Source organism: Berghia stephanieae, chromosome 4 (assembly GCF_034508935.2).
Source record: "Berghia stephanieae isolate SIO BIC M18660-M18661 chromosome 4, UCSD_Bste_1.3, whole genome shotgun sequence".
Taxonomy (NCBI): Eukaryota; Metazoa; Mollusca; class Gastropoda; order Nudibranchia; family Aeolidiidae; genus Berghia; species Berghia stephanieae.
This window is the reverse complement of record NC_088363.1, coordinates 21979158-21994157: the sequence shown is the minus strand read 5'-3', so window position 1 is coordinate 21994157 and position 15000 is coordinate 21979158. Positions and strand designations below refer to the sequence as shown.

Genomic DNA, 15000 nt, shown 5'->3' with positions numbered 1-15000 from the left:
CTTTCATGTTTTTTTTTTTGTTTTTTTTTTTTGTTTTGTTTTTTTTAATGTGTGTGCAAGATTATTAACTCTCATTGTAGACGTCTACTCACTTTAAAAAGTAATAACCAAAATGAATATAACAGCCTCAGAAAATAACAATAATATACCAAACACAGAACGTTTCGGGCTTAAAACCCTTCTTCAGCCAACAACAAAAACAATTTTGTCAAAGTAGTCCTTTAGAGCCATTAGACCCATGAAGCCGGAGTCTATCCCATGAAACGGACTATAGCAATTGCTCGATACCCTTTAGACTCTAGTCTATCGCAAAGTACCTTCCGCCAGATCTAACAGACCCAGCTGCCCAATCACTACAGGGTGGACCGGGGGGGGGGGGGGGTGGGGGTTGGAATGGGGGGGGGGGGGGGAGGGGAGTCAGAAAAAATACTCGACTGCACCCGGGATCGATCTCGGTCCCTTTGATTGTGAAGCGAGTGCTCTACCAACTGAGCTATCGGGAACCCCTTAAAAATGTATTTCTGCTATTTATATTTTTAAAAAACCCAGCATAAATACATTAATTAAAAACCAGCTATTGTGCCAAATATTTCTTTCCCGTCTATATGCTTTATAAGTAATGTTTTATATTTCTATTTTTAGTTATCTTATATTTTTTATTTGCCTTTTTGATAAATACATCCGGTCGTGAATATACAACCCCACAGAAAAAAACAAACAAACAAACGTAACGCATTCCATTGAAATCATTTAAAAATTCTTGGAATGCACTTCATGGATCTGAAAAAAAAAGTGGTACAAATTTTGAAAAAAAAAAATGGTCTAGTCGTATCATGGTAAAAAGGTGGATATATTTGGGATCAGGCATATTTTGAAAATGTTTGATTGATAGAAAACCAGACCTCGTAATAATACGAATTTTTGCCTTCAACAGCAGACATAAATATACATTTTCGATTCAATTCAATGTGTTAAAAAGAAAACCTTGGTGCCACAAATCATCTATTAAGAGTTTCCAATGCATGTTTTTAATACTGCTAAGAGTAAAATATTAATTTGTAAAGTTAATTGTAGTTATTGCTATTTCTTCCCTCTGAAAACTACGAATTTTTAACATTTCAAGTAGGCAGGTCTGGAAAACGTGAGGCAGGGAGAGGGTGAGTAAGGAGGGGGAAGGGAAGTTGTGGCTCACTCTGACGTCGCTTGTTTTTGACCTGTAAACAATGTCACTGTGTCAATCTTAAATAGAGAATTGTGACATATTTAGGCCACGCCGAAAGTATTCTAAAATAGCTTTAAAAAAATATTTAAAAATCAGAGGGTAGCAATCTGTTGTTGTTAGATTTCCTTTTATTCTATTGCATCATGAATAGATACTATTTGATTTTATAGAATCATACTGTTTTGTCCTAGGTCTTTTACAATGAATGAATACATTGAACTTCAAGTGCGGATATGTGGTCCAGTGGTATGACATCCGCCTTCGGATCGGTAGGTCCTGGGTTCGAATTCCGCTCTGAAACCAAACAACAAAACAGAAAAACAACCCCCCCCCCCCCAAAAAAAAAAAAATAGAATAAAAAAACCCCAACAAAACAACAAACAAACAAAAACACAAAAATATAATAAAATAAAAGAACAACCCCAAACAAAACACTAAAATTTCATATTTCTGATAATTTTGAACTTTAAATTCACTTTTGAGACATACTCGTACATATATTTAATACCGTTTGAGACCTTTGGTTCCATTTGTTGGCGTTTCTAGTCGTCATTAAGGCTTTCAATTGGCTGTTTTTGTACCCGCATTCAACCATGTCCTCGACTTACTACTGTTTCAGTACGATGTCGGGTATTTATTGGTATTTTATTAGTTTTATTTCTTAAAAGTTAAAGTACTCTCGATTACTTTTTCTCAATACACAATAGTTACAGTTGGCGTGTTGATAATACGATGCCGTCTAAGAATGGGTTGAGTTGTTTTATGTTTCTAGGCATTTATTGAGGCTGGCGTCGGTAAATAGCACAACAGCGCAGCAGGTTGTACGCCACGTTCCGTCAAAGCTCGATTCTGATTGAAGTTGTAGAAGTACTTTAATCTGATTTCATGTATTTATCTGGGTCGATGGAAAGTTACTACAAAGGAGGTATTGTGATGGTGGTGGTGTTGTTGGTGGTGGTGGTGGTAGTGGTGTAGGTGGTGGTGTAGGTGGTGGTGATGTCTATGATGATAATGATGTTGATGATGATGATGATGATGATGATGATCATGATCATGATGATGATGATGATGAAGAAGGTAATGATTATGGTGATGAAGATGATGATGGTGATGATGAAGAAGGTAATGATTATGGTGATGATGATGATGGTGATGATAATGATGATGATGATAATGATGATGGTGATGATGATGATGATGATGATGATGATGATGATGATGATGATGGTGATGATAATGATGATGATGATGATGATGATGATGATGATGATGATGATGATGATAATGATGATTGTAAAGGTAATGATGATGTTGATGATGATGATAATGAAGTATGATTGCAATGCTTATAAAGGCTTATTAAAACCGATGGCGATGCATTGGTTACGGTAGCCTGGTTAGAATAAAGACTCAAACACAAAAACATTGATTTTACTGGAATTTCCAATCTGATTTACATAAGCCTTTCTCAACAACAATGTCTCTTAATCATGATTCTGTCTCTTGTTATCAACAATCAACCTTATCTTTACCCAAAACCTGTTAAGCAAGTTTTTGTGATCATCCAACTGCGTTAGATAGAACAATAACGTTAGGAAAAGAAAAGAAAACAAAAAATAATAATAAAAGAATGCATTATCACAGCATGCGTCGACATCAGCTAGATGTTACCTCTTACTTAGTCGTGTCCTAACATGTTTCGGTTCAAACCCTTCGCCCGTAGCGTGTGCCCTCGTATTGAATCCTGTAGCGGGTCACGCGTAGCCACGCGCCATTTAACGCCTTGCTCATGGTCTTTGATTTCGTAGAATCAATCGTATTATCTCTTTGACAATAGGACACACTCTGAAATTTGGAGAATCAGCAATATACCTTTGTTATGTTGTATTCTATTTACTAAAATAGAAGAAGACCATCTTGAAAAGATTTTTTTCTTCTCAATTTTGTCTTAATTTACCTGCGTGTAGATAACAGCTATGTGGTCTAGTGGTATGGCACTCGCTTTCGGATCGGAAGGTCCTGAGTCCGAGCCGCGATCGACGCATAGTTGAGTCCTTGGAAAATGCTCTTTACTCATAGTCTCTCACAGCATTCGGGTGTAAAATAAGTACCTGTCTTTACTCACATTCTCTCACCGTATTCATGTGTAAAATGAGTACCTGGCCGTTGAGAGCGTTGTTCTCTGTCGGAAAGAAATTGCAATATCGCCTAACAGGTATCTGTCCCGTTCAAAATGTTACGTGTTGCTGGTGGTCAGGGACCTCTTGTAAAGCGCTTTGAGCACGTTTAGTGAGTATTATTGCGCTGTATAAACGCTCAAGTTCTTCTTATTCTGTTTCGAATTTATTCTTCACTTCTTTTTTTATTTTATTTATTTATTTATTTATTTTTTTTGAAAGATAGGTCACTAATTGAGCCAGAGGTTAAATAAAGGCTATCTATACTTGATCTAAAATTAGAAATATTGGTCCTTTTGTCGCTACTATTGCATTTGTGTCGTACTCTGATTGATTTATTATGAATTGATTCGAACCAGACTCAGTGGTACCTGGTGGTATTGTTAGTCTTTGTTGTGTAGATAGTTATGCTGATGGTGCTCTACAAACATTATTCTTAGAGAATTTATTTTTATATACCTACTGATTTTTATCTTTATACTTCCTTCAATTCTTGTTATCGTTCAATCTGTTTCTGATGATGAGAATGATGATGATGATGATGATGATGATGATGACGATTATTATTATTATTATTATTATTATTTATTATTATTATTATTATATTATCATTATTATTATGATAACGATGATCATGATCATGTTAATAATAATAATAACAATATAATAATAATAATAATAATAATAATAATAAAATATAATAACAAAATAATAATAAATTAAAAAAATAACAATAATAATAATAATAATAATAATAATAATAATAATAATATAATAATAATAATATATAATATAACAATAATAATAAATAATAATAATAAATAATAATAATAAATAATAATAATAATAATAATAATAATAATAATGAATATAATAATAATATAATAATAATAATAATAATATAATAATAATAATAATAATAATAATAATAATAAATAATAATATATAATAATAATAATATAATAATAATAATAATAATAATAATAATAATAATAATAATAATAATAATTATAATAATAATAATAATAATAATAATAATGATAATTTAAAAAAATACTTCAAATTTAATTGTCTCTCCCAGTCAGTCTTATCAGTTTGATTCAATATCCTATTTATTAGCCTTTGACTTAATAAGATCCTATTAAGCTCTTCACCCACCTCGTTAAAAAAAAGTATTAAATCGACTTTAGATTGTATGGATATTTTGGAGAGTCTAATGTTGTCATTCTATCTATCTTACACTCTTTTCATATGAATATAGATATGTTATGATCTGAGCATTAAGCTGGATTTTGCTAAAGACCGTAACGAGATGGAACAAAATTGAGAATTGAGAGTCTAACAGCTAAAAGAAGAAAATAAAATTATTAGGAACGTTACGAACGCAAATCCTTCTTCTGCAAAAAAAAAACAAAAAAAAAAAAAAAAAAAAAAAAAAAAAAAAACCAAAAAACCCCCCACCAAAACAGCACAAGACAAACAAACAAACAAACAATAAAAGAAAGAATAGAAAAAAAAAGAAAGAATACAATACTTGAAGTCTGGAGAAGTGATTGGAGAAATCAATATAATATATAATATTATCGTTCAATTTGATTCTTAGAAAGTTGCACATGCCATCGAAAGAAGCAATTATTTATATCAGGCAAATTGCTTAATTATATTTAATTTTTCAAACAAATAAAATAGATTTGAAGGCGTGGCGCAATTACTTTTCTAACACACCAACGTTTATGTTTTCTTTAGGCACTGCATGACATCAAATATCTCTTTCTAGCTGCTTTGTGGTTCTAGATTAAGCTCAAAATTAAATTACTGTTAAAGAAAACGTTTATTGACAAGCTGAATTAAGTGCCTTTAAACGAAGCAATAATTTATAACAGGTGAATTGCGTTATGAATTTATTTCATTGCGTTACATCAAATTTTATGTTCCGTTTCACCAACATCAAATAATACATTTCAAACCTTAGAAATTTCAAAGGCTACAAGATCAGACTTGTTTTGGTTATTACAGTGTCAAAGAATAGGTGGAATAGGAGTAGGAGGAGTAGAGGTGTTCGTGATTTGGTTGGCTACGGCAGATGATGATGATCAAAAAAGAAGGGGATGGAATTAGGATGAATCGACGGTTGAAAAGAATTGGATGTTTTGAATGAATAGGCTGGAATGTTTACGGTTAAGCGCTCTGGTTGATGGCGTGTTGTCATTCATCTTTACCCAGTTAACAGCCTAACTCTGGAAAAACACGTATTTAAAAATTTGACCAGAAAACTCGTCCTTCAAATATCGATCGATTTAAATGACCCCCATCTTGGCAAAAACTACAAACCTGGGACTTCGCGAAGTCCCAGGTTTGAGAGTTTTTGCCAAGATGTGGGTCATTTAAATCGATCGATATTTGAAGGACGAGTTTTCTGGTCAAATTTTTAAATACGAGTTTTTCCAGAATACAGTCGTTAATAATTTTAAAAGATCTCCTCAGGGTATTGTCCGGTGTTGAATAACAATGATGTGGTTTTCAAATTCTTATCCCCCGTCTTGTCAGAGTTTTTAACCGTTAAACAATATAAAATGATAAATAAATGTATACGATTCTAATCCATGTGACGTTAGACTGGGGAAACAATCTTGAATCCTTATAACATGAAAAGAAATATGAAACGGGTTTACTAGACAGTAGCTGAATTATATAGATATATATTTTTTCTTTTATTATTTACAACGGTTTGTGTGACGCACATTGCTATACAAAAGTTTTTGTCTGTTTTGAAGATGAAATGTTCGAGTATTATTCAAACTACATAAAAAAAACCGCTTTAAATCGACAAAGAATATAAACCATTTACTGTTAGTATTAGCATCATAATGTGGACCAATGAAGAACGATGTGTTGAACATCTTTAATGCAAACTTTTATATCAACTTAAAAAAAACAACAACAAAAACAAAACAAAACAAACAAAAATAAAACCCGAAAAGAACAAAACAAAGCAATTTATTAGTAGAAATGCAAATGTGGTCTCATTTGATTTACTTGTAGCCTACATGTACATGATATAATAAGAGAAGGAGAAGGAGGAAGGCGAAGACGAAGACGAAGACGAAAAAGAAGAAGAAGAAGAAGAAGAAGAAGAAGAAGAAGAAGAAGAAGAAGAAGAAGAAGAAGAAGAAGAAGAAGAAGAAGAAGAAGAAGAAGAAGACGAAGACGAAGAAGAAGAGAAGAAGAGAAGAAGAAGAAGAAGAAGAAGAAGAAGAAGAAGAAGAAGAAGAAGAAGAAGAAGAAGAAGAAGAAGAAGAAGAAGAAGAAGAAGAAGAAGGAGAAGGAAAGAAAAAGAAAAAAAAGAAAAAGAACAAGAAAAAAGAACAAGAATGTGAAGGGGGAAGTGGAGGAGGAGGGAGAGGTAAAATGGATTGAGGAAGAGAAGAAAGGAAACATAGCAATATTATACCTAATTTAGTCCCTTCTTTGCACCTCTTGGGTTTCAAAATGTGTATTCCTTTGTAATGTAAAGTATAAAATATCATTGCTATTTACAGGAATAGACCAGGCATTAGTAATTTATATCCTTTGAATAATAAAGGCAGTCTCACTTTGTAGTGTGATAACCCTAAATAATAATCCATCCACCACGCCCTTTGAATGTTCTTTTAACAGGTTGTCTTTGTTTTGCCAAAGGGTGGTTTGCTGCTCCCCCCCCTCCCCCCCCCGGATTTCGAAATGAAATCATAGTAGATGTTTAATATAATTTGTTCTGCAGCTTTAATTGTCACTCAAGAAGAAAAAAAAATAACCCTTAATCTGAACAAGTCATTGTACATTTTATTGTTTGGTAGTCGCGAGGCGTTAAACGGCGTTTCTAAATTGTTGGTTTGACATACAAATTGGTGAATTGACATACTTATCAATGAATTGGATTATTGATTCCCGAGGGTTAATGGGTGCTCAGACCAACAATATTGTTGTATACACCTTATAAGGTCATCGGGACAATTAATTCTGCTTTACGCTGATAAAATACCCTGTTCTTAGTTTGAACAAAAAATACGTTTTCTCATAACATCGATATTATGAGACATGACCGACCTTTAAATTGTCAAAAAATATTAACCTTGGATCGTTAAAGCAGTTTTTAAGTGTAGCTTATTAAAAAAATAAAAGATTTAGACTTTCTTGGAAATATTTGGGATGATTTTTAAAAATCTTTCGATATTTTATCAAGCAAAACTTTTTTGGTCAATTTTTATTTTTTAAAATATTTTTTTTTTGTCAGTGAGTCTCAGAGTCGAATTGGCCTCTTATGGCTAACAATTAATGATTTCTTAAATCGATTTATGATTTACTGTTTAACTGAGATGTTTAGTGCTGAAATGACTTATATGAATATCAAGTTACTACGAAGTTCCTTAAACTAACTCGCAAAATGCCCGACTGTGTCACAAAGATTCTAAGAGCAACTAATAGATAGAACGAAGATGACGTCACTCAGGTCTTTATTATTGAACTGTATGAACCAGACTATAAATGTTCATGGTTACACATAGTTTTGTGTGTTGGTCCGTTATACTTCCAGATGGCAATGTTGTGAGCTTCTTAGCCAAGCGCATACTATCTATAGATAAAATCAAAAATCTGAAAAGGTGTGTATGAAACAGTGCCATACAAAACGAGAAAGCAAAATACAACATATCAAAAACTAGCATGCCCCGACTGAGGAGGTTTTTAAAAAATTGTATTTGTCTTTCTTGCTTTGTCTGGCGCTGTTTCATACACACTTTTTTTCAATTCAAAATGTTTGTCTTACGCCAGTGTTCTCTAATTTGTCACTTTGATAATAAATAGCAGTCCATATCAAATATCAAGAGCCTCTTGTATAGGCAGACGTAATACAGATTAAATCGTTTTGAGTATTTCTTCACAGATGTATTAACTCAAATTGTCAATTTGGATGTCCGTTTTGTAAGCGAGAATTAAGATCCAGTTATTGGAATGACGCCATGATAAGTGATAAACGGTTTAAGAGGAGAAGAGGAAGAGGAAGAGAAAGAGGAGAATGGAAAGGAGGGGGGGAGGGGGGGGGGAGGGGAGAAGAAGAAGAAGAAGAAGAAGAAGAAGAAGAAGAAGAAGAAGATGATGATGATGATTATGATGATGATGATGATGATGATGATGATGATGATGATGATGATGATGATGATGATGATGACGATGACAACGATGATGTTGAAAATTATGATGATAGTGATAATGATATTAACGATGATGTTTATCACAATGATCAGGATTAATTAATTGAACACAACCCCCAACCCTCCATCTTTGCTCTACCCCCCCCCCCCTCCATCCCCCACCCCTCCTCATTTCTTGGCCAATTTATCTCGACACAGTCACTGGCCCGAGGTGGACCCACAACAATGGGAGGCTTATTCATAACGCTTGTTTAATTATCATCTTTTTAGAAAAGAAACAGACGCTCTATGTATTTTGATGAATTCATAACGTTCCAAACGGTTGAACGCCATCACAATGTAATCGTGCGGCAATTGGAAACCTCTTTGCTTCTTTTGAGACACGGGACACGCGTACAATAGAAAAATATATCTTGTGAATCAGAAATCACCATTATTTTCTTATCGTAAGCGCTCGTGTCAGCATCTTCCATGCCCCAGGAGAATTGTTGAATGAGAGGTCACAGTCGTAAAGCTAAGATTTATTTAATATTGTATTACATCTATTATTTTTCAACACAGAGAATAACTGTGTCTATGCATGATTATTTATTTAGAAAATTATCATTTTGTCAATACAAACTTGTGCTCACTCAGGTCCCTGTTGCGTGCGACTAGCACGCGAACATATCGGGTTCGACAATTAATATAAATGACAAGAAATGCATGGAACATCATTATTTTACTAATGTAGCAATGACTATGAAAAATGTTTTTTTCTCTTTTTGAGGAAAATTTTTGTCTAAAATCAAAGCCCTATCTCCACTGAGTAAAAATGTTTTTGAATTTTGAAAATCCATTCATAAATAAACAAGTTTGCAGTTTCAAAGGTGTCATTTATTTGGATGACCCGCAAAGAGGAAAAAAACGCGAAAATATGGGACGCTTTTTCGGCATTTTTTTTCGACCTTTGGTTGTATCTTGCGTAATAAATGGATTAAAAGATTGAAACTTGAAGAGCAAATTAGGATGGTGTTTTGTAAAATACGGGAAAAGTACTCGTCATATTCATATGAAATTTTACAACCAAAAAGAAGAAATGTTCATGTATTACCTTGTCAGCGACAAAACCTCCACGCCCGGTAGTTATAGAAATATTTTACTCCAAAGAATAAAAATCTATTTTTAACGGTCTTCTGGTAATCGCGCGAGTTTTGTCGCTTGACATAATCTAAAATGACCTTTTTTTCTAACTGTGTGCCAACTTTCAGTCATATTATATTCATCGATAAACAGCGTCGTAATTAATTTTTTTAAATAGCATATACGAAACGGCTTTGACCCATATTTTGACGCGAATTCGGGCACTTCGTGAGCGAAAAAGAGGCCCAAAGATTTGTGCGGGATAGTCGTTGCTAACTAATGGGCCTGGAACTCCATTGAAGTCTCAGGTTTGCGAGTTTCTGACAAGATGGCGGTCATTTTAATAGATCGATATTTGAAGGACCGGTTTTCTGGCCAAACATTAAAAAAATTTTTTTTAGAGTACTGCAGATAAGTTTATGGTTGACTCCATAAAACCAAAACGGTTTACCCATAAAATCGAACTTGCTTCAACCAGATTCAAATAAATGAGTCACAAATTATGCTTTTTTTAAATTAGAAATGGCACAACGTGCTTACTTTATTATCTTCACTCCTCTGAATGAATCATATAATTTTCTGCATCAAAACGAAAAAAGCGTTCAATCTACGAGTATTCTGTTATAAAAATGTGGTTGGGCTCAAAATTGTTCCCTGCATCTCATTTTAATTTTTTACCAACAAGCACAGAATTACTTACAATTCTGAAAATTATAAAACTTATTTTTACAAATTGACATACGATCTAACTTGCAAACTTAAAAAAAAATTAGGGGTAATTCTATCACCCGTTGACTCAAATGATTATTTATAAAATCCGCTAGAGCAAAATGATTGGCCATTTGACTTTGGGAATAGCCACCTAGCCGTTCTGTTGCTAGATCCATTTAAGCGCACCTACAGACTTCATTACCGGACCGATTTTGATCTATGTTAATTTCCACAATACAGTAGTATAATAATTAAAATAGATGAGTGTCTGATCGTCATAATTGTTATTTCCCTGCGAATATCGCGGGTTGTCCACTAGTTTTCTGAAAAGTATGTTGTGTTCATAACCTGTTCGTTAAAGGCGCGGGACCAGTCGATCAGCTCTGAAACGTATTGACTTTCAGAATAATAATAATAATTTAAAAAAAAAACAAAACAAAAAAACAACAGTCAAAAGTCATCTTGCCGATTGTCGAGTTGGTTTGTTTGACCACCCGGTTCTCACTCTCACTGGTCTCGGCGTCTTCCTGATGTTCATCTGTTTTGGTGTTTGGGTAGGGGCGTGGCTATATTGGTTGATTTGGTGCCTGGCACCGCATCCATCTTTTAAAAATGAATTACAGCATTTAACCCCCCCCCCCAAAAAAAAAAAAAACAAAAAAAAAAAACCAACAAACCCCTGAGAAATGGTATTTACCGCCTTTTAGTTATTTGAGTAAGTCTTTTCTTTAATTTTTTTCTTTCTTTTGTATTTACAAATATTATATCATTTTTAAAGTCATTTTCCTCTGATTCTGGCACCACCCTATACTGTAGGCATGCCACGCCACTGTTGGGTACCTTGATGTTGAAATGATGAATACAATACCACGAATAAGATGTTGGTGCCAAAGAGGCAGTGGAGATACGAGCTCATTTTTGTCATTGTTCCAAGAAATCGACATAATGGCTCCTCTTTTTACATCTTTCATCTCAGTATAATTTCTAAACTTCAATTCCCACACAACACACTGGCACACACACGCACACACATACACTCACTCACACACACACACAAATACAAACACTCACTCACACATATTATCTATACACACACACACACGCACACATTTTAATGTTCTCTTCCACCAACTCCTTCTCCTCCTCTTCCTTCTTCTTATTCTTCTTCTTCTTCTTCTCCCCCTTCTTCTTACGACTAGGTAAAAGTTCAATTATTTGGCAGTTTCCCAACATCCTCAACTTTTAATTATGATATTTGAAAGGATGCATTGAATGATGACTCAGATATATAATATATAATATATATTGTGGACGAATTAGGCACTGATTTTAGCTTGGGAACTAGATCAAGAGTAATTTATTGCGTGGGGCGGTAAATAATTTCGAACCCGTTTCTTACAGGTCGCTTAGCCAGGGGAAAAATATCAGAACAAAGATGTGAAGGGGCGTTTCTTTCTTTTTCTTATCGACCAGGCATTGGAGTCTTTCTTCTTCTTCTTCTTCTTCTTCTTCTTCTTCTTCTTCTTCTTCTTCTTCTTCTTCTTCTTCTTCTTCTTCTTCTTCTTCTTTTTCTTCTTCTTCTCCTTCTTCTTCTTCTTCTTCTTCTTCTTCTTCTTCTTCTTCTTCTTCTTCTTCTTCTTTCTTCTTCTTCTTCTTCTTCTTCTTCTTCTTCTTCTTCTTCTTCTTCTTCCTCTCTTCTTCTTCTTCTTCTTCTTCTTCTTCTTCTTCTTCTTCTTCTTCTTCTTCTTCTTCTTCTTCTTCTTCTTCTTCTTCTTCTTCTTCTTCTTCTTCTTCTTCTTCTTCTTCTTCTTCTTCTTCTTCTTCCTCTTCTTCACCTCCTCCTCCTTCCTTTCCTCCTCTCCTCCTCCTACTCCTCTTTTCTCTCCTCCTCCTCCTCTTCTTCTTCTTCTTCTTCTTCTTCTTCTTGTCTCATTGTAATAAAGCTGTAATGTAGAAAATAGTATAAGCTAAAGTAAATATTCTTTTATTCATTCCATTGCTAATTTGCCTTTGGGATCTATACCTAGAAAAAGACCAAAATAACCATGGCATCTGCCGCAATGCATCGTCTAACGGGCACATACTTGCAGGTCTGATAACTGAACGCAATTACGGGCTTAATCTAACGTTGTTGTAATGGACGACATTTTACGTTAGTTTGAGAGTATTTCCATTACAACAATGAGCCCATAACAATCATGGATATCAAATCTGTAATTCTGTGCGCGTTGGCTTCACCTCAATATTAGAAACAGAGGTCATATTACTTGCTAAATGACGCCACCCCCCCCCCCCCCAATAAAAAAAAAATCCCAAAACAAAAATAAATCAAAACAAAATAACCAAACAAACCAGCCCCCCCCCCCCCAAAAAAAAAAAAAAAAAAAAAAGAACAAACCAAAAAACCAAAAAAAAAAAAAACCCCAAAAAACAAAGCAAAAACAAAACAAACGGCTAACGCATAACTCGAATCTAAGCACCGAAGCTTTTGGCATGACTGAATATTATTTTATGGAATCAAATATTACGGCATAGCAGTGACATGTCAAAGACGAAATGTACGTATTCGGAATGGATTGTTTGTCTCTAAAAATATAGTTTATTAAATTTGCACATTCGATATTATCAAAATAAAACATATGTAACTTGATTACAACTACCCATATTCTCCCACAGATGCTGCAATACCTGAGACTTATAACATCACAGAGAGATTCAACCTATTCTCATCTTCATCAAACAAAAAGACGATACCTGAGTCAACGGAAGGAAATATTATTGTAAAAGACATTGCCAGTGATTCGACCAGTCCTCATACACCCAAAACAAAAACGTTAGAAATTACCAATTCAGAAATTCATGGAAAAGACGATAGATTATTTCTTAAATACCATTATAACGACATTACAACACAACGGCGATCAACGTTTCATAACGCTAGACCCCCACTCCCCCACTCTCCTGAAATGTCAGCCCCCACCCTACAACATCTTAATTCTGTTCCCCTACCTACCACCCATCCCAAATTCAACCATCCGTATCACCATCATCATCATCATCAAAGATGCCCGATAGTTGTTCAATCCCCTCCTCGCATTGATAATCGACCAATTATCAGCGTCGATACGCCACGCTCCAATGAATCCCATTCTAATTTCATTACTATTCAATATCAGAAACCAAGCCGCCCCTCTTCGTTCGATCATTTTTTTCAGTTTAATTCGACTTCTCTGCCGTTCAATCATCATAACAGTAAGAAGTGTTTCTTGGATCAACATCACAAACATATTTGTCAGACCGCCACTAGTCAGATTTTACTTCAGTCAAGTAACGCCAGTACGCCATATTTACAAACACGCGGCGTTACCACGGATTTTATCAATCAAACTTCCTTTGTGTCCAACACAACAGCGATGGGACAGAACTCTGTAATCAAATATGCCGGACCTTCGAAAGTAGTCAGACGCGACAAGAAAGAGGATAGACAACATGATATGGCCTCTAAGACACAGAAACCATCGCATCTTAATGTGTATCATTCAGATGCCTGCACCTCAATGGCAACGGCAAAGCCATCAATTGTGAGGAATCAAACTGCTATTTCAAATCTTCGTCCAAAAGAATCTGATGATAGGATTTTTAATTCAAGACTAGACTCTTCAGAATTTGGGGAAAAGGTGCTTTCGAGAAATTCCGCACAGGAGGACACGCCACTGCCTATAGCTGAAATTTCACCCCGGGTGTCACCGAGTGATTTGGACGAACCACCTTTTAAATTATCTCGTTCGTTTTCATCGGCATTGCAGAACAGTTACTTTCACAATAACCTTCAAGAAAATGATCATCAACCAGCCAGGAAAACAATTAGCTTATCTCCTACATACGCCAATCGTCCAGTTCACTCAGTCCCTTTCAGAAAACGTACTCGATCTGATCTGGCATATTACACCAGACCCCAAAGTAACGTGCCTTTAAACTTCACAAACAAGCTCAATAATGGAGAAGAAGGGGAAAGACCATCATCACCATCTCAGACGCCGACAGAACTGTCTCAAACGGAAGCCTCCAGAAGGCTTACTTTTCCAGACGAAAGCAGCAAATCCCCAGTCCTGTTCAGTCATACTTCTTTGGAGGACAGGCACCCAAAATCACATTTCAGGAGAAAACTTTTGCAGCTAGAAAGTGAATCATCTTCCAGATCTCCTTCGATATCATCTTCCTCGTCTTCACCAGTTTTATGTCATTCAGATCATGAAAACTCTAATAATGTGCAGAGCAAAGATCCGTTACCATCCCAATCAGAAAACGCCTTTATTAAATCAACCACTAAATATTACACAAATAGTGACATTATTTACGTGCCATATTCCATCCAAGATTTCAATAACCGTGTTCAAAATACACAATCGCCACAACGTGCTCAAGGATTAAACGGGTATTCAGCAAGAACTATCTTAAACCCATTGCCACATCAGGGAGATATTCAAATGAATAAAGATGTACCATATATTTTACAACAAAGACATGTCCATTTTCCATCTGAGGCAATTCAAGTGGCAGGATCGCCACCATTGTCTTC

General features: G+C 34.9%; 1 protein-coding gene across 3 annotated transcripts in view; it reads left to right on the top strand.

Annotated features, from left to right (window-relative positions):
* Positions 1-15000, top strand: part of LOC144970233 (uncharacterized) — a 40595-nt gene that overhangs the window by 18871 nt on the left and 6724 nt on the right. For all 3 annotated transcript variants that reach the window (XM_078909665.1, XM_078909663.1, XM_078909664.1), the window contains one exon: positions 13098-15000. This exon is cut by the window's right edge and continues 574 nt beyond it. In XM_078909665.1, the coding sequence (XP_078765791.1) occupies positions 13098-15000 (1903 nt within the window). The remainder of the gene's footprint in view (positions 1-13097) is intronic.